This window comes from Emydura macquarii, unplaced genomic scaffold (assembly GCF_026122565.2).
Source record: "Emydura macquarii macquarii isolate MOO-44397 ecotype Brisbane River unplaced genomic scaffold, CSIRO-AGI_Emac_v2 contig_1045, whole genome shotgun sequence".
Taxonomy (NCBI): domain Eukaryota; kingdom Metazoa; phylum Chordata; order Testudines; family Chelidae; genus Emydura; species Emydura macquarii.
In genome coordinates this window covers 14,969,851-14,990,674 of record NW_027131182.1, presented here as the reverse complement: position 1 = coordinate 14,990,674, position 20,824 = coordinate 14,969,851, and the positions used below count along the sequence as shown (strand labels likewise).

General features: G+C 41.1%; 1 protein-coding gene and 1 long non-coding RNA gene across 3 annotated transcripts in view; one reads left to right on the top strand and one right to left on the bottom strand.

Moving 5' to 3' along the window:
- The window catches only part of EGFLAM (EGF like, fibronectin type III and laminin G domains), an 84,783-nt gene that overhangs the window by 28,949 nt on the left and 35,010 nt on the right, over window positions 1–20,824 (bottom strand). Inside the window, 3 exon segments of the mRNA XM_067545354.1 lie at window positions 258–600; window positions 874–989; window positions 16,370–16,536. Of these exon segments, the coding sequence (XP_067401455.1) occupies window positions 258–600; window positions 874–989; window positions 16,370–16,536 (626 nt within the window).
- On the top strand, window positions 16,879–20,674 carry LOC137151311 (uncharacterized). 2 transcript variants are annotated; one of them, XR_010919246.1, is made up of 3 exons: window positions 16,879–17,071; window positions 17,304–17,401; window positions 20,498–20,674. It is a non-coding gene; the product is annotated as an uncharacterized lncRNA (long non-coding RNA). The 2 variants fall into 2 exon arrangements; XR_010919245.1 differs by lacking the exon at window positions 20,498–20,674 and adding an exon at window positions 18,139–18,222.

The following is a 20,824-nucleotide window of genomic DNA, read 5'->3' as shown; positions in this document are numbered from 1 at the left end:
TAAATGGAACCTAGTAGAATAGAAATTTACCTCAGAGCAGTTCATGACAGCTTAGATTAATGGAGACGTTAATGTCAGACTGCAGAACAACATCACCACCGTGCAAGCAACAGTAGTTGCCAAACTGGTTACCATCAGATGCAAATGCTATTTGGGAACCAATTCGGGAAACAATCCCATACATCCATCTAGTTGCTAAGTGCAGAACTGTGTTGTACTTGGAGAATAATTGCCTTGGCCCACTGCACAAAACCTACCTTCTGTGCAAGTCTCTCCTCCTTTGCCCAGATTACAGTGACACCTAGAACCGCCCCGATCATAATCATTGACACAAAAGCTGTTGGCAGAGCAGATAGTTTCATCACAGGACAGATCAAACAGCCGTACAGCTGAGGCCATGCCATTCCTTCTTGTTGCCTTAGTTATAGTGGTGCTAGCCGTGGTTGTAGGGAGGGGATGCATAGTTGTTGCAGGGGAAGTAATAGGATCTGAGGTGGTTGTAATTAGCCTCGAAAGGAGCCTTGTACTGGACCCTGGAGCAACCTTGGTTTCAACCAAAAACTTCCTGTTGCCTCCTTTGATAGCAGGAAGTGGCTTAAGCTAAAGCAAGATAAAAGATATTTAAGTTTAGTACATTCAGAAGCTAAAATTAAACATGCCCCATGGAAATTAAAGCTACATCCCCTAAGAAATATATTTGAAGAAACAAATGCATCCTAAATGAAGAGAAAGACACAAACAAGCCACTTTTATTTTGCCCTTGCATATAAGATTATATGTTAAATTTGCCAACAAGATCAGGTCCCTTTAACTAAAAATACCACCAGAAAATAAATACAAATAGAAATGCCAAACCGAAACCTTTGAATTTACCTCTTCAATATAAATGTCATAGTCTGAATCATCAATATCAAATCCATCATCGTCACCGACTATGGTGTCTGTGATATACCGACGCCCATAACTTCCGCTTCCTAACTCCTCAGAACCTGTGAAGACAGAGTTGGCATATTCAGTTCACACACTTTTTCTCTTTTCAACACAGCACCATTATTTCCTGCACAACAGTTCAGGTCTTAACTCATCTGTTCTGAACAGTGAGAACCAGGAAGGTGTTGGCATTCATTTTAAAGAATCAGCAAATGTGTCAGTGTCAAGATGAAAAGCTTACTGTAGAGCTAATACATCAAAAGTTAAAAAAAGAGCGAACTAAGTGATGCTTTTCTCTGGATTTCCCATGGCACTCCATGTTCTGAGCATCATTCTTTTAGACCAGAGTTTCAGTGTGGAGCCCATTTTTAATAGCTATAGTGTCTCATAGAACAAATTCTTCCCCATTTGTGAGTTCATTGTCCACTACCTCCCCTTATGGTGACTGAATAACATCCTTGTGTTAACTACAGCAACTGCTTACCTGGAGAAATAAAAGCAGGAAGATATTCAGGGTGGGATTTTCAAAAGCACTCAGCTTTGGCTTTGATCTGCTCTCATTGACTTTGATGGTTGTACCTGGTCGCTTTGGAAAATGCCACCTCTAATGTATTTTTAGCTTTTTAAAATGCAATGTAGCAGCTAAAGTGAGGTGAGCCAGCACTACGTGAGGAGCCAGCTCTCTGCAGACCACCAAAAATGTTACACAGACTACGGGTTGAGGGCCAGTATTTTAGAGGACATGAACTCAGGGCAGAGACTGTCTTTATCTGCATGTACTCTATAGCCTCAAGCCCACCACTGATACTAGACAAACAATGATAATAGATTATCTTGGCCAACAACATTTAACAGGATGGACTCTAGACGTCACAACAAGTCTTGTTATTTTTAGCAGTGGTTTAAAATACTAGTGATTTGGTAATTAGTGCACTAGAAGTGTTTTAATAGATTTGCCTTTTCACAATATAATTCTCTCAGAAAAATAACCAGTTCTGGGGCATTTTTACATGTATTTTCATGCACACCCGGGAATGTTAGGTCATTAATTGGCCATTTAAACTACCACTGCTGATCCATGCTTTGCCAAGTGTCTGTGTGGGCTGAATGTATGTGCTTGCTTATTTTAGCACCCCAGAACTACCTGTACTCTCTCTAGTTAAAGACAGTCATTTACATTGCAAAGTGTTCAGCTACAAAGCCTGTCCAGCCAGAGAACACCTGCTGAGGGAGAGCACTGTACCAAGGTGAGCTGACAACCACTTTTTAGCACAGAGGCCTTAACTTCCTCCACTTAGCAAAGTGATAGAATTGATCAAAGATAACATGATTGAAAAGGACCTGCAGTAGGTGCAGTGTGAGCAGAGGCACTCAGCATTATCACGTTGCTTGTGCCTGTCTAGTTCTGGCTAACAAACTCCTCTTACAGGGTGGGAACAGCAAAAGAATCTCAGTGACCTAGAGTCCAGAGGGGGAAATACCAGTTCAAGCACAGAGCTTTTTGCAGACAATGATTTGCACAAGTGGAGTGCTGTGTCTCTTTCTGCTGTTGCACCAACAACTCAGAAACTCTGGCTGCAGACAGTTATGAAATTAAACATATGCTCATGAGATATATATTCATGCTGCTACTCTACCAAGCCAAAGGCAGCCCATGATACACTAGGTACTAGTTTTATATATGGATGGAAGCTGATATATTAGCACACAGCACAATTAGGGAGCAATTTTGCCAGAGATAATGAGGCATCTGTGTTTCCAGCCAAAATAATTTGCCATTGCATTGTAGAAAAGATGCAAGGCTTTTAATCCAATCTTATCTGTATCTATCTATAAATAAAATGTTATATTATCCCTATATCAACTGGAAGTATTTAGTGTAAATGAGTTGCATCTTAGAAATGTAGCTCAACTGAGTTTATAATACAACTTTCAGCTCCTAATAGTTTGATAAAAGTTCAAGGTTAACTAGGCATGCACACACTCAGAATACATGCATGTGATTTCAGTTAAAGGGCTAAATTCTGCTTTCAGTGGCACCATGTAAATTACTTAAATCACGGTAGTGACTCTGTATTTACAATGGTGTCAGTGAGAATAGATTTTGTCCCCCAGTATGTGTTCAGAAACAGATGATTACCATAGTTAAAGAGATAGATCGTATATATTGGGCCCAATCCTGCTTATTTGTGGGAGTAGAAAAATATCTATTATAAAAATATCGGTGAAAGTTTCTACTCCCAGTACTCATGTGAGTAGTCAGTGGGGTTAATCATATTAGTTAGGGTGAGCAGAATTTAACTATAATTAGGTAGGCATAGGCACCCTGCTTTTACCTCATGCAAAGAGCAATCACTGGCTGGATGTTCTCCTTCCACCCTCTTATACCATTAGCAAATTATGTTTCATGAGATATAATGAGTTTCTGGAAAAGAATCAGTGTGCAAAAGAAACTAAGGAAATAACAGCTACAGCAGCAACGGTATAAGTGAAACCTGCATTATGCTGGGGTGTGGCTTGAATGAAATTGAGCATATGGCTAGCCAATATTCTTATCAGATCACTGGGGATCTAGGCAATCAGTCCATTGGAATACCTTTGCTTTTATGTCAGATCTGTAATTTCACTAGGGGCTGCTTGCCTTTCTAAAAGAGGGACTTATATAGTTTGTGTATAGCTGTTTCAAAGCCAACCCAGTTCTTTCAGTCAATACTTTCTCATTTGTTGATAGGTCATAAAACTGGGGGTGTGGGGAGGTTAGAGGGGAGAGAGAAAGAATAAAACATAGAACAATGGTACCATACATGACTTGTGATGTGATCAAAATCGTATTCAAAATATCTAACTTATGTACCATACCTTTTCTAATACAGAGGTCACGGATTACTGAACAAGAAATATTCATTAAAGGGCATATCCTGCCATACTCCCTCCTTTCTCAAGCAAAGCTTCCACTGATTTTAACAGGCTTTTTGCCCAAGTATGGAGGGCAGAAACTGACTTGTAATAAAATTAAAAGAAAGAAAGTAGTCTCCTTCCTACTACCACATACAGGAAAACATGTTAGAGCCCCGTTCTGCCCCCGGCAACACATTCACTGGCCATGATTTTGACTCCATGCTAGTTTTGCACTTGTGTTAAACTGAGAACAAAAGAGTTACTCTTGAGTGACACCAGAATAAGTGAGAACAGAGTCAGGGCCACTGACTTAGTAAAGATGTCCAATTCTGAGGTCAGAGTTTGTGTCTTTTTTGAGTTTTGGACCAGAATGTTCCATGCCAACGTGAAGCACAAAAGAGATGAAAGGCATAACATTTAAAGCCTAGAAAGAGCTAAGAAGATATGGTTTATTATGGCTGTCAGAAAAAGGTGGCTTCAAAGCCCTTCTTCTGGCTGGGCTTGCGTGTGGCATTTTATTTAATGGGAGGATGTGGAAGTTTGTCATTATGGTGACAGCAGCATTTTAGGTGCCCTAGTACTTACAGGTCTCTAATTTGACTAAGATTATCCTACCCCATCCCGCTATTGCTAATCATACAGGGCCAAATTCTTAAGCCAATCTCCCACTGATCAATGGGATCCTGAGACAACTGAAGGATCTGACCCAAACTTGGCTTAATGAACAGAAACTTGTTTTTCAAAGCAACACAAAATTGTAAGAAAAACTTTAAGAGGGTGTTTTGTCCACATAGAAAGGAATAGCTCAGCAGAAAGCTAGATATTCACAGCTAGCACACACAACATACTACTCTACCTGCTGAGCTGTGGGTGGTTCAGGTAAAGCATGATGCAGTTGTTAACACAAGTGCAAAGACTAGGATGTATATTCTTATTTTGCTGTGTCTGGATTTACAGGGGTGAATTCTCACACATCAAGATGAGACTACCTTATATCCTACAGAGTTTTCAGCTCACACGGTGGATCATATGATGTGACATGATTCCCACATGTAAGGCACCACATATATAAAATAACCAGAAGACAAAGAAGCTAAGAAGAGTATTTTTTTTAAGTGAAACCACGTGCTGACTGATGTATTAGGAGCACTGCATAGCTCTAGCAAAGAGCTCACCACATAATGGGTGGCAAATCAGGAATAATTAAACCAAGTGGTACTTTGTGAATACCAAAACAATGACTGCAGAGACTAAAAACATGCTATATATTTCATTACATCAGTGCTCCAGTGTGCAAGGAGATGAAGCCCATTTAAGACCTCTACCAGCCCTGTAATCCTGTCTCATAATTAACTGAAAAACCTGCAGGGAGTCACTGACATAAAACAGCCTCTCTCCAAATAAGCAGGGATTAAGTTATACCAAAGAAACCTTTTCAAAATAAATAGAAATCAGCACAAACTTTTATTGCCAATTAAGTAGCCATGGACATATTGACCAACACAAGCAGAATTATGTAAGAACTAGATTGCACTGTGCTTCAAAGTAGTTTTGTTAAATGTAGGCAATGCAAACTTATTCAATTCAGAGTTTTAACATCAAAATACGTGGGAGGCAACTTTGTCTAATGATCAGGAGACTGAATTCTATTCCTGTCAATGACTCACATACAGAAATTACTTGATCCCGACACAGGCTTACTTTTCCTATCTGTATAATGGGGGCACCTTTCTAAAGCACAGGGAGATCTTTGGATAAAAAATTCTGTATGAATGCCAAGTATATTTATTTATTACCTTTAAAATGAAACATTTGCATCATGGTTTGGGTCCTAATCACCTGAAAGATCACCTCTTTCCCTGTGTATGAGTTCAGATGATGAATTCAAACCTAGGCACTCCAGGTTTAAATATCTGGTCTATCCTTTTTCAAAAGGGGCAGCTGATTCTTGGTCATTCATTTTGCGAGTAATCAGCTTGAGATGGCTGGTCACTGAAAAAGTGATGCACCCAGAATGAATGGACACTTTTGAAATGCATGCCTTAGAAGGCAGGTGGCAGGATATTTGCAGGGAAAAGGCCTGAGTAGAATTCACTTCCTCTGCTGGTATGTTGAAGCCCAAGACTGTTAATCTCCAGGGCACAGTGAAAATTCCATCTGTTTTCCCAGGCTGTAGCATGGGGGCAAGGGATGAGAGCTGCAGATGTGGCTATTTTGCTTATTTGATTCTGTGGGAGAATTTATTATTTTTGTAATTGTTAAATTTGATATTTGAAATATGTTGGTTTTAGGAAAGTGTATATGTGCCCAGAGACATCTCTCAAAGGTGCGTTTTAATATACTGGAAAAATAAATACATTGAACAATATCTGAAGTATCTTTACATCTGTCATGAAGGAAATATTATTTATTTATTTTATTACCGTAGCAACTGGGAGTCATAGTCATGGACCGGGAGCCCCATGTGCTAGGTGCTGTACAGTCAGAACAAAGATACAAAAATATACAATAAAATTAACTAAAGCAAAATATTACATCATTTTTTTCCAATACAAAAATTAAAATAAAGTTAGGCCTCAAAGAGAACCCTTGGTAACGTTTCCCTTTTGTCCCCTCTCTGCATGTGAATCATTGTAACATAAAACGAGTCACACTTTATTATTGTATAATGAATAAGCTCTTTGCAGGTAATCAAGGCCAGATGTTCTATTTGCAATTATTCTGGGAAGTCTATCACATCAGGTGACACTGTTAGCAGCTCTTCAGAATATAATCTCTTAGCAAGCAATTTCAACAGTTTCCTGCATTGGCCTGAAACACTGCCATTAAATTACATCTGTATCTCATGTATTGGAGCACAGGCATTGCTAGGATGATATAAGCTCACTAAAGTCAGTGAGAAGTCTATTGGACATGGGGTCAGCTTTGCTAAGGTGATTGTGTACTGTAACTCACAGACAGCCTGACACTGACAGATACTACTGTAGGAGCTGGAGAAGGAAGAGTTCAGTCTCTCTAAGAAGCAGGCCCAGAAACACCTAAATGTCCAAGGCCTAGTTTACTTCATGGTAAGTTGGCAGATGGTATGACTCTCTCAGGGCAGGGTCCTTTGGGTTTGAAAAGTGCCTTACACAGTATAGGAGCTACTGAAATCTAAAAAATAAATAATAATCAGTGCAGCTTGTGACTTGGTAGGAAAATGAGGCTGAAAAATCAGGGTGCTGTGTGAATGCATGGTGTACATGCAGGAGTGGAGTGGTCCTTGTGTTAGCCTCCAAAAGAGCAGAAATACATAAATTCAAATGCATTTGGGGTAATGCTCAGGATCTAGCCCACAGTGTTCATGGGGGTCACTGTATAAAATAATTACGTATTTAATTTTATATTCCCAGACCAAAAAGCTATGATAAACTGGCATTAAGGCTGAAAGTGCCTGTTAGTGCTTTACAGGTGAGAAGCATCACAAGAATATTGTAATTGCTGTATCACCGAAACAAACATTGCAAACATAGGAAATACACACTTAAGGCTCAAGTTAAAAGCAACCCAAATGTATCAGGTATTCAGCCATCTGCATTAACTATTTTATGTGTAATGGAAAAAGATGTTGCATGGACAAATGCTATCTCATCAAGATATTTCAGGCTACATCTACACTAGCAACTGTACATGTGTCCATGTGCATGGTTGTGCCATAACCAGAGGTGACACCTAACTGTGGACAGTGGGGGAGGAGGGCCAATTAAAAGGTTTGGGGGGGGGCATGTGACCTCCCCATGCATTGCCTCTGCCTCCACCCCACCCCCCCCGACTCACATCAGCGGGTGGTCTGAAAAGCAGGCAGTGGGAAGCACTGGGATTCTAGCAGCAGGGAAGGAGAAGTAGCCCAATGTAGTGATGGTAGAGGGGTGGGGAAGTCAACCAGCCACCCTCCTGCTTCCTCCTTCCCCACGTTGCATGGACACATGGTGAGTTCCGCTGCCAGGGGCAGCTGGTGCCTTCTTGCTGCTGGTCATCCCGGCGAGAAGCCTCCTGGGAACCCTGGTGGGGGGGGAGGGCATGTGACCGCACATCTGCCCCCACACATTGCCATTGTCCACATATAAAATCCTAGAAGCATGTGTCTGAAGGTGAGTAGAGAGTGCATGCCTGAGGGGTGTGGATAATTATATGCTTCAATCTCTGGCATGGTCCCGTACTCATTTCGATGTGCAGTGTGGATGTGGAAAAGGGGCACACAACAGGTCTTGAGTTTTAACAGTTCTCCATCCCCATTCCCACAGTGCACTGAACCCTTTTCTGCCTGACCTCACCCAAACTAACAAGATCACTCTTTTAATCCATACAGGTGAATGTGGCTCCTGCTCCAAGAGCAGCCTCCTGGCACACCAACCACACGCAGGTGCCAATAAAGGTGTGATCAGAGTACACGGTCCTCCATGACTTCACTCGGAGCAGCAGGAACATACACCTATACCAGAAAAATTTCATGGAGTCTGGAGCAGGTGGTCACCGAGCAAACTCCAGCCCCATGCCAAGAATGCATCAAACACTTGGTACAACCATGATCTCAGCAGTGGTATTCCCAACCCCAAAATGATTTGCAGTGGATCTATACTTGTCTGCTGTTGCCATCTTTCACAGAGCAACAGCCACCTGCTTCTACACCAGAATGGCTTCCCTGAATTGAATGTTTCTGGCAGTGGAGAGGTTTGGTGCAAGATCCTCCGATAGCTCCATTAAGCTCTGTTTCCTCATTCAGAAGTTCTGAAGCCACTGTTGGTCATCCCATGTTCCAAGTCAATGTGATCCCACCACACCATGCTGGTTTTCCTACACTAGAAGCAATGGTCTACCCATGGACAATACCAGCATTCACCATATCTGTACCATAGAAGCTGAATGAATTGTCATTCACCTTCCATGTCAGACATCTCTGACGTGTCAGAAAGTTCTATCCAAATTCCATCCAGCATCTCACTGATAGCCTTCTCCACTGCATAAACATTTGTCTGACAATAAGGAACAGAAGCAGGAGTAGAACCACATCATCATCCCATTGCTTCATGTCTTCCACGAAATTTGGCAGCGGGGAGACGGGATCACAAATTGGTGTAGCTGGGCCGCTTGCTGTTGCTGGTCCATCCACAACTTCATGAATTTCTCCACCTCCATGGTCCCGATGGTCACCGGAGTCTAGCAGCTGATAGATCGTCTTAGCCCCCGGCCCTCAGGCAGGCAGGGCTGGCAAGCAGTCTGGTGCCCCTGGCCCTCAGGCAAGATGGGGCAGGCAAAATAGTCTATAGCCCCTGGCTGGCAATCTTGGTATCCTCTGGCAGGCAGGTTCAGAGGAGCCAAGCACTCCCGGGGTGGCTAGGGAAGGGCGGGGGGAACGCAGGCCCACCTAACTCCACTGCGTCCCAGCCCAGGGCCCTGTCAGTGGCAAAGTGGTTTGCCACTGAGTCAGCGGGGCTCCAGCCGCAACATGCTGACTGGTTCGACCACAGACTCTGCCAAATTATATTCAGCTGTCCCTGGGCTACTTCCTCCTACCCTGAACCCGGGTACCTGGAGCCAGGGGTCTTCCCCTGAGTCGCTGGGGAAGACAGCTAGCGGGAGTCCCACTAGTCCCTCATTGTCAGCCAGCGACAGGTCCGGGAACTCCTCTGGGCCATCAGTGGATGGCAGCTCCTCCAGGTCATAGGGTCCCGGCGGGTCCTCTGGCACACTGGGGTCAGGCAGCTCCAGTGGGTCCCCGGCGACAGGCAGCTCCTCTAGGTCAGGGTCGGCCTCGGGGGGCTTCTCCCAGTCAGTGGTCTCGGGTAGCTCTTCCCAGCTACTAGGGCCTGGCAGCCCTTCCCAGTCACTAGGGCCCGGTGGCCCTATCCAGTCATTAGGACCTAGCAGCCTAAACAGGCCTTGGAGGCTCCGGTTGGTAGGGTGTTTGTTCTGCACAACTGCGGGGCCTGGGTCAGGCCCAGACTGCAGCCTTGGGGAAGGCACGTCCTTCTCCAGCAGCAGCTTCCCCCTGACTTAGCTGCTAGTCTGGCCTTTTATACTTCCCCTTCCTGTCCTGGCTCTGCCCCTCTGTTCCCAGGGTATTTGGCCTGCAGGCCCTTATCTTCCCAGCAGGGGCATCATGACCCTTCCTCAGGCCCAGGCTCTGAGCAAGGCCACAGTGCCTTGCTACACTATATCATTGTTTAAATAAATGTATATAGTGTCTCCTCCTAGGTAGCAAAAAGAAGTACTAAATCTAGCATAAAGGCTCTAAATTTAGTTGTAAATCAATACGTTTTAATGGTTATATCAACCAATAAGAATGCACCTTTGTTCAGAAAATAACTGCAGTACAGATGGAAAAGCTGACTAAAATAGATGATTTAAATTGAAGCTTTCCACTTGGTGATTTAAATCACCTTGATTTACATCAGTCCATCCTGTCAGAGTTTCTGCTGATGTTTTATTTCAGTTGATAGTGTCAGGGTAACTATGGCTAGATGTGAACTAGAAGGAGGCAGGTATATTACTACCTGTAGATCTCTAGTCTGATTGCTGGAGGGCCTAATTAGGCTTCTGTGCCTCTTTTGGCCATGCTAGATCTCTGTAATGAATTAAAGTTCAGTGTACGTACATTGAGGGCTTCTGGTTTTGGGATTTTATTAATTTCATTTTGTGATTTTTTTTTTTTTATTTTGCAACTTTTGAATTTTATGTAGGATTTTAAAAAACCAGGGTTTTTCAGGCTCTGCATATGCTTGTAATGAGTGAGATATATGTTATACCTGACAGAATATAATGCTGTAATGAGTAATCTTTGTAATGTTTAATATAGTGCTGTTGCAAACAGCAATATGTTAAAGTGCATTAGGAAGCCTTTAGTGTGCACCAGTATGGTCTACACACAGACCAATTAACATGCAACACATTAGTGCACTTTAGAAATCATACTCCCGTAGTCCACATTACTGCTCTGTGTAGACATGCCCTTACATACAAGTAATCATTTCTGTAATCATGCCAACTTCTCTTAATTGGGGATGTTTTATCAGTTATCATCAATTAAAAACAAACTCAGAAGTCTTACACATAAAGGACCTGGCTTTGTGACAGTCTTACAGGGACTGGGTAGTGCTGACAGCCAACATTCTTCCTGTTGTAGTTACATGTACAGATTTATAATGTAATAATGTTGTTTTCCCTGCTCTTCCCCCATTAATGTCATGTCAGTCTCATTACTCAATTTCAATAGACTGGGATGTTATTCAGAAAATGCAACACTTCCAAATTAGCATTCAGAAGCCTGGGTATCTTCTGGGGCAATGGCCCACAGTGGAAGATAGAGAAAACAGGTACAAGTTGCAGATGCAGTTGTCACTAAGCAGGACTGGTATCCACTCACACAGGTGAAAGCTCAATAGATGATCTAAATGATAGTATGTGCATTAAAACACTGTCAATTTAGAACAGTTTATCTTCCTTCAGGATACATTGGCAAGTTGCCCTGATCCTTGAAAGCTTTCAGAAGTCAGCATTTACTGCACATGAGGACAACAACATGAGTTCAGACTCTTTCCTTTATGGCTTCATGCCCCTGCCATGTTTAAATTCCCAATGAACAGAGCTGGTTGAAAATGTTCATCATTTTTCCAGAAAAATTTTCATCAACATTGTTGAAAAAATAAAATCATTCTATAAGCTGGTCAAAAAACAGCAACAATTTTTTTACAAAGAGATTCCATGCAGGAAATCTAAGTTTCAACAATTTCAACTAGCTCTAGAACTAAATAATGTGCATTACTGTGTTGAATCTGAATAATATGGTGGTGCACAGTGCATCAGATAACATGCCAATTGTACTAACTGCTGGACTCTTCCTACAGGAGGCAGACAATGCAGTATTTGCACTTATTGGTAAATTTTCAAATTATTGCACCAGTAAGTAGGAGAGTTGTGCCTGTATTAAGTGGGAACATGTTTCCAGCATAAAGGCACATTTATGCAATAATTTAAAGCTCGGCTCTATTATCAAGTAAGATGACAGATTACACAATTTACATGCACATTGTAATAAGATTTAAACACTTGTTTTACACAATTACAAATCACAGTTCATGTTGTTGCATCATACACACATGCACAACTGTACTGCAAACTGGAAAAATGGCACTGGGGGAGCAGTAAAAAATATAATGTGGAAGTGCTGTGACAAGTTAGGGTCCCAAGTACTAGTGCAATATGATACCCTCCAGAACATGAATAAACAGTACTCAAATAAGCATCAGAAGCAGCAAAAAAAAAACCAAACAAACAAAAACAAAAAAAAACCTTACCACATGATTTACAGTGTCTAAATTCTTTCCCTACACAAGGTAGTTTGGAGTTAATTTATTGTTGTATCTTAATCCACATTAAAAAGCCTGTCTAACTCCCAAGGCCAACTAAGGAGGATTTTGAACTTGTTTGGTCCCTCTTTTTGCATGATTGCAAAGACAAGCAATTTGAGCAGTTTAAATAAATCTTATGATTAATATGTCTATGAGCGTCTTGAACACGGTGAGTAAAGTTGCTGTTATTATTCCAAATAGCAGTAAACTGGGATGTATAGATATAGGAACACTGCATAAAATGGCCACACACAGATCAGAGAGCCAGGAAATGTTGATAAACCCTGGTGACAGTTCAAGGCATGATACACAATGATGGTCGCAGAAGATCACTGCTTGCCCGGTCATTGGACATTGGAGCTGATAGGCACTGGGGACACGGGAGATTTTCAAAGGCACAAATGGCAGTTAAGTAACCAGTTCCCATTGACCTTCAAATTGGGATTGGGTGCCTAAGAGCCTGTTTCACCTTTGAAAGTCTCGACCCAGCAGTCTTAGAGGATGCTACCATTGTTGGCCATAGGTATGCTGAACGGATGCAGGTTTTCACGTGTACTCGCTTTGTCAGCAGCTTTTTCAGCCTGTGTGGATAAGGACCCCGGAAAAATATACTGGGAGTGCTGAACGCCACTGAATAAAGCTGTAAACCCTGTGTATGATGGAAGCCATGCAGTCGGTTGTTACTATTACTTCAAGCCAGGAGGTGCTACTGCACCCCCAGCACCTCTAGTTCCAACCCTTCTCTCCCTTTCTCCCCCACCCCTCCGGTCTTTGGGAAATTGTAGTGGTGCACAGTGACCAGCATCCTCACTTTGCAGGGGTCCTGGAGTTGGCCAATGCAGCTCCCAAAATGGCCAGCACTGGCCAGACAAGGGATATGCTTGCAGTGACCAAGGATGTGAGCTGGTTCATTGCATGATCTGGGAAACTTTAGCCAGAGGGGCTCCTATACGGTCTTACCCCCCCCATGAAAGGTGCTCTCCTCTCCCCTTTCTGAACTCCCAAACACTGCCTGCCTTCCCTTAGGAGTGAATAGCCCCTCAGGCATAGCTGCTCCAAATAGTGCAAAGGGGATGCAATTTGCACCAGCTGTGGCAATCTAGATGAAATGAGCTCACTCCATGCCATGCACTACCAGTTTAAAATTCTAGTTTTTCATATCCTTCCAAACACCAGAACAAATTCATCCCTGGGACAGTAACTCCACGGAAGCCACTGGAGTTACACCAGGGATTAATTTGACTATGTATTAAGGTAACCCCAGCCTTATTGAAACAAACACTCCCTACAGAACCATTACTATAACTCTCTGCAAAACAACAGGCAACGTCCAGTTTTCAAATTTGTAAAGGGAAATAGCCTCTACTAGGTTTACAGATTAAACTGTTAGCTGAGTACTGCATTAATAAGCCCAGTACGAAGTCAATCCTATCCTTATTAGCAGAGCTAAACACTTTATCTTTTCTTACAAAAGAATGCAGACATTCGTGTTGAAAGATAAACAGGAAATGGATGAGCACACACAGCTCTGAAGCAGAGGAAGCTGACCCTTCGGGATCTAAGAACCACCGATCCCATAGAGCATACTAGACCTTAGAGGTTTCCATGAACATTCAGTCCAGAAGTTTATTTTCTGAGGCTGCTATGCTTTGAGTTAAACGCTGCACCAACTGCTCAAGGGATCCAATTTACAAGGAAGCAAAAAACTCTGTCCAAAGGAACAAGGAGTGAAAAGCAAAACCAACAGTGAAATGAGATGATTCATGACATAAAATGAAAGCACTGATAAGTAAGGATATAAAGCTAAGGGGCTTGGAAATAAATCCTTGACAGGTTAAAAATATAGCCTGTGAGAACTAGACCGACCTCTAAAGCTGTGGTCTACATTTACGCAGCATGCAATTGTTTGCTGCTATTGTGCCTCACCAAATACAAGGACTGACCTAAAGACACAATTGTATCCCCCTAATATCATTTGGTCTTTTGTAATCATTTCATTACAGACAATTTTCATTCCAGCGCATATGCGAGAAGAGATTTCAATCTTTGAGGGCTAATTTTAAAAGTGCATTAATGCAACAATTGTATGTGCTGAAGCCAAATACACTTTGAGGACATTCTTGTCAGGCATTTGTCCCTTATAAATTTTAAATAGGCTTGGAAGGATTGGATTATCAGTAAATGTTGGTAAACACCGATTTCATCATACACACACAAACCAATGAAAAAAAATATTTCCATTGATGATAATCAAAGTTCACAGATAAGCAAAGTAGGAAAAATGCTGCTTGAGAATTTAGTAGAATTTGATTGAAGGATATTTACTGTGTATATCTAGACATGGGATGTTGACAATTTGTATTTTAATGTGTACTCATAAAAAGCTTTAACTTTTGAATATCAACATCTATTTTCATTAAATAATTGTCTGACCCCTTATTTTCTGACCCACTCCATAATTTCCACAATGCTCAGAATTTAAATTGATAAAATTGAAAAATTGCTTAAAAATGAACATTGATACTTCCAGTAAAATTATAAAAAAATTGAATTTTGCCAAACTTACGTATAAATTTCCTTAAAAACAGGACCTAAATGTGGTGAAAAGGTCCTTTGTTTTCCAACAAACATGCTTAGTCACAAAACTTTCAAAAATCCAACAGAGTTTGGTAAGTGTAAGCTATGGCATCTATGGTACAAATTCAAAATAAGCTTTGGCATCAGATTTATTTTTTTGACTCTGCTGTGATATAATAGAATTTTTTAATTGTAAAGGTAGCACACATTGTATCTTCATTACTGCCATGCAGTATGAGATAGACTGGGACGATGAACCAAAGCCAGGAGTTGCGTGCAGGTGGTACAGAGTTATATCACTCCATAGTTACCCCAAGGAGAGATTGCTTCTTAGGGAGGCATAACCCCCCCCTGAATTTCCACTTACATGTAGAGTACGTGTGCAGAGGGCACTTTCCTTTGTGTTGTGCCTGGCTCACTCCATGGGCCAGCACAAGTGAGGACAAGGCTACAGCTCTTTCCTGCTCCCCTTTGGGATAGTATGAGCTCTCAGGGGCACAAGGAGTCACTGTGTTCCGGCATGTAGGACCTGCAATTGTTCCTAGACCTTGCACAAGGCATTCAAGGATGGGGTAGAGAGAGAAACCTCCTTGCACCTCCCCCTCCTTTGCACACCAGCCTGTCACAATCTGGCCCCAAGTCAGCAGGGCTGGAAGTTGGCAGATCCGAACATCAGCAGAGCTCCTTTTGCTGCTCTCGGGTCTTCCCAGCAACATACCCTCTTCTTGTCTCCCAAGCCTCCCCAGAAAAGAAGCCAATCACTTGATATATCAATGAAACACCCACTGCTAACAAGATGGTAGCATCTGTCCTTTTTCAGGCCTAGTAACAAGCTATTTAAGGGTATTTAAAACTTTATTCTTCTTGAAAGTTCCCAGTTCTACCTGATAGCTATGAAGATTGTAGGTGCTTAAAGGCTGCTAGGAGTATGGCGTTATTAAAATGTCCCCTCAAAAAAACCCTTATACTATACTATAGGAATAATAGAATACTACAGGAACCCTTGATAGCGGGTGGTTATTTAAATGTGTTTAGGCAGAACTGCATTCAAAATACAGCCTTCTCTGTGCAGTTTCTGATCGAAAAGGGATATTTACTTGCTCGTATTATTAGTCCCATATCTGTGCTTAAAAGTGCAAGTGCCTCAGTCCTTCTCACATAGCAGTGTAGATTTGCTTTGGTCTTTTTGAGTTATGCAAGTAATACATACAATTCAATTTTAAGGAACTGCAAAAAAGGTGAGCAATAGACTTGTCTGTCTTATTTTTCCCTGTGACATTCACTTATCAATTCTGTATGAAGCTGATACAAAAGTCAGTAAGTAATGATCCAAAAATATCTAGCAATGACCTCTGGAGCCTGGAAACAGCATGAGACTCCTTCTGCCTGGAGCCTCGCAGAACCTTAGTAGTGGCTCAGCTTTGACAAAATTCTGCAAACCTCAAAAGCAGACCCATGTGGTTTCAGGTTGGGACTGCTTGTGTGCTATGGTGTTCAGTGAGAGCTCCTTACAACTCAGATCCTTTTAAAACTGCACTTTTAGGGTAGCCTTAATTAAGAAAAGGTGTGCTACTCACTGAATGTTCGGATAATGTCGCTTGGAGTGCTGCGTAAACTGGCTCCATAGGAATTCGCTGCTCTGACTGCAAACTGGTACTTGGTGTTTGGAATAAGTCCTTTTAGAACCATGGATTCCATCTGGATCTGCCCTTTTATTACTGTCCAATTGCTGTCAAGGTCTGGCCTAGGATTAAAAACAAGATAATAAATAAATAAAGTTAGCTGTACATATTAATTGTCTTTAAACTGTCCAGAGGTATACAAAATAATAAGATACAAACCCCAAAACTACAGCTGAAGCCCTCAACCCTTACTCAGGGGAGAAGACAGCATTCTGGGCAACTGCAGTTGCACTCTAATCACTGCAACTCCAATTAGTCACCCCAGAGCATATCTGACTATGAGAACTGGGTGCAACTGATAAATTGGGATGGGCTGGAGAAAGTTAAAAGGCTAATTAACTTATTGGTCTAGATGGTACAAAAGGCACAGGAAGGAAGCACAAAGTGTGGGGGAGGTAGGCAGAGTGGAGGCCTATAGAAAGTCAGAGCTGTTAGATACTGCTCTCCCTCCTTGCCTCAGGAGCTGAGGACTCCATGTTACTGTTGGGTTGAAGCTGCAGAGTCAGTAAAGATGGTGGAAAAGAGCCACTACAGATAAATTGCATATGATGCTTTACCAGGTCTCCAAGCTATGTGTGGGGCTAGAAAATAGTCGGAGTGAGTCTGCCCACCACAGTGGAAAAGTATTTACTCATGAAAGTTGCTCCATTAAAGCCAATGAGGCTACTCATGTGAAGTAATGCTACCCAGTATAAGTAAGGGTGGTAGAACTGGGACTATATGTGTATGTGGAAACAAATTTTCTAATTTTTTCATAATTATTGTGAGATCATTTAGAGGTCTGTTTCTCAATTCAAGTGCTCTAAATATTTTTTCCTCTTTTTCCAAGACTTCTGTATGGATTTTGTGAGCACAATTTTCAAATGTGGATATCTTAATAGGACATTCAAATCCTACATTTGAATCTGCAGAGTAACACTTTGGCAGGTAGGGCGAGATTCTGACCTGTTCAGTAAAACTTTGTGCATTGAAGTCAATGGAGTTACTCCAGACTCACACTGGTATAACCAAGATCAGAATCTAATTTGAAAATGATAGTTTTACTTGATGATTAAGTGTCCATTAGCAGATCTCCTTTTGAAAACTGGGAATCAAATTCTTCTTTCAGTTATATCAGTTAAATCTGGAGTAATAATGGTGTGAGAGAAGAATCTGTTCTAGATATGTGGATTCAGTAACAAGTAATACAATTCCCATTACTGCTCCTGGGAGATGCCTAGATAAATCCTGAATCATACTGAAAGTAGAGAGCTAAATCCTACTTGCCTTATTTGCATGAGCAGGCCAACTGAATTCAGTAGGACCATTCACATGAGAATATGGCCTTAACAAAAGTTCCAGAGAAACTAGATGTATTTACATTTATATGCAGTGAATTTTTTTGGAAGGGAAGCCTGCATTGCATCTGCCTGTTTTGTAATTTACTTTAGGGGAGTGATTCTGATATTTTCACACAGTCCCCACTCTTCATAAGAGTTACTTTTTACCACCAAAGAGAAACATAATGGAAGGAAGTAAATGTAAAAACCCAGAAATTTTAACATGAACCCAGCTCAAAGAAACTCAGATTAAAGTATCTGAAAATAAAAAAGGGGAAAAATGACCTTTAAGATAAAATTATCCTGGTCTCCTTTACTAAGATGTCCTTGTGATATTTATTGCAGGAAATAACCTCGAAGTGCTCCCTGAATCTACTATTGTTTACAGAAGACTAGCTGCAAATATCTCCAGCAGCCTTCAAATGAAAATTATAGCACAAAACAGGCATTTTGCATTTCTTATTTATTTCCAGCTGGAGGGAACAGAAAGTTAACGTATGTTTTATCAGTCAATATTCTATTAGCAATTTTTAAAAAAGGCTCCAGAGGCAATACTGGCAATTACAGGCAGTAAGTCTAACTTCAGTATCAGGCAAATTGGTTGAAAGTATAGCAAAGAACAGAATTATCAGACACAGAAAAACACAATTTGTTGAGGGAGAGTCAACATGGTCTTTGTAGAGGAAATTGCCTCACCAATCTACTAGAGTTCTTTCAGGAGGCAAACAAGGTGTGGACAAGGGTGATCCACTGGATATAATATACTTAGATTTTCAGAAAGCTTTTGACAAAGTCCATCACCAAAGACTCTTAAGCAAAGTAAATGGTCATGGGATAAGAGGGAAGGTCCTCTCCTGGGTCAGTAACTAGTTAAAAGATAGGAAACAAAGAGTAGGAATAAATGGTCAGTTTTCAGAATGGAGATAGGTAAATAGTGGTGTCCTGCAGGGGTCTGTACTGGGACTAGTACTGTTCAACATATTCATAAATGATCTGGAAAAGGTGGTAAGTAGTGGGGTTGGAAAATTTGCAGATGGTACAAAACTATTTAAGATAGTTAAGTCCAAAGCAGACTGCGAAGAGTTATAAAAGGGATCTTACAAAACTGGATGACTGGGCAACAAAATGGCAGATGAAATTCAATGTTGATAAATGCAAAGTAATGCACATTGGAAAACATAATCCCAACTATACATATAAAGTGATGGGGTCTAAATTATCTGTTGCCACTCAAGAAAGAGATCTTGGAGTCATTGTGGATAGTTCTCTGAAAACATCCACTCAATGTGCAACAGCAGTAAAAAAAAGCTAACAGAACGTTAGGAATCATTAAGAAAGGGATAGTTAATAGGACAGAAAATATCATATTGACTCTTTATAAATGCATGGTACACCCACATCTTGAATACTGCGTGCAGATCTGGTTGCCCCATCTCAAAAAAGATATGTCAGAATTGGAAAAGGTACAGCAAAGGGCAACAAAAATAATTAGAGGGCTATGAAATGGCTTCCATATGAGGCGAGATTAATGAGACTGGGACTTTTCAGCTTGGAAAAGAGACAACTAAGGGGGGGATATGACGAAGGTCTATAGAAAATGACCAGTGTGGAAAAGGTAAATAAGGAAGTCTTATTTACTCCTCATAATACAAGAATGTGGGGTCACCAAATGAAATTAATAGGGAGCAGGTTTTAAATGAACAAAAGGAAGTATTTCTTCACACTATGCACAGTCAACCTGTGGAACTCCTTGCCAGAAGATGTTGTGAAGGCCAAGACTATAACGGGGTTCAAAGAAGAACTAGATAAGTCTAAGGAGGATAGGACCATCAATGGCTATTAGTCAGATGGGCAGGGATTGCTATTTGCTAGAAGCTGGAAGCAGGCAATGGGATGAATCACATAGTAATTACCTGTTCTGTTCATTCCTTCTGAAGCACCTGGAATTGGCCACTGTTGGAAGATGGGCTGCTGAGCTAGATGGACCATTGGTCTGACCCAGTATAGCAATTCTTATATTCTTAATACAAGCTTTATTAAATCATCCAGGCTTTATTTCTTTGTGCCAGCAGGGTGGGTACATTAATAAAATAACAGTTCGCAACTATTACTTGCCTCCTGCTTAGGGGAAAGCCCAAGATCTGGCAATGTGAAGATTTGATTGTCTCAATGGCTGCAGAAATCAGTTTAAAAAAGAAACTCTTCACAGAAATGCATAAGATGCGATGACTCAGCCAAAAATATTGCTTTAAATCAACCTCAATAGCAAGTTTATCATGTTAGACAGAGGAAATTTCTTTTGGCTTCCCTAAGTAGGAAGCATGGGGCAGCCTTGCAAACTAGAAGCAGTTTACCACTCTACTTTCCATGGCTGGGCCAAATGCCCAAAATGAAAACACGCACAATTTTTCAAATTAAAGGGTGCTGATGCCTTTTCTTTATATACACTTGTTAACAGCAATCTCAGTTTTCCAGTAGAAGTCTTGTTTGATCTAATAATAATACAAATAATTCCTGCCAATTAAAAATGGCCTTGTGGATATAATATAGTGGATACAGCTACCATATGCACCAGAATGGGAATACACACATCTAAAAGGAGGAACCACATGGAGACAGAGCTTGCTGAGAATGGATTGCAGAGATAAGTTCAGTCTCCAAAGATCCTACGCTACTGTTGACTTTTCCTAATTGTCTTTTGCAGGGCTTCCTACTAGAGAAATGAATAACAGAGGAAGAGTCTTCAAACCACTATGTGTATGCAGTTAAAAAAAGAGAGATTGATCACTTGACCTTTACTTTCCAGCCTGTCCTCTGTATTAACAAATCAGTACAACATAATAAAATGGCAAACAGATGGATAGAAATACATTTATGATAAACTCAGCTTACTATGTTCAATGAGCCAACTTCAATGTTTTCTTGTTCTTTGGAGTTTACAATGTCTTACATAGAAGTTCAGTTTATGTCAACTTTTACATCAGTAAGGCTCACACAGAGTAATCAGTTCTACAATCACTTCATACAGCTT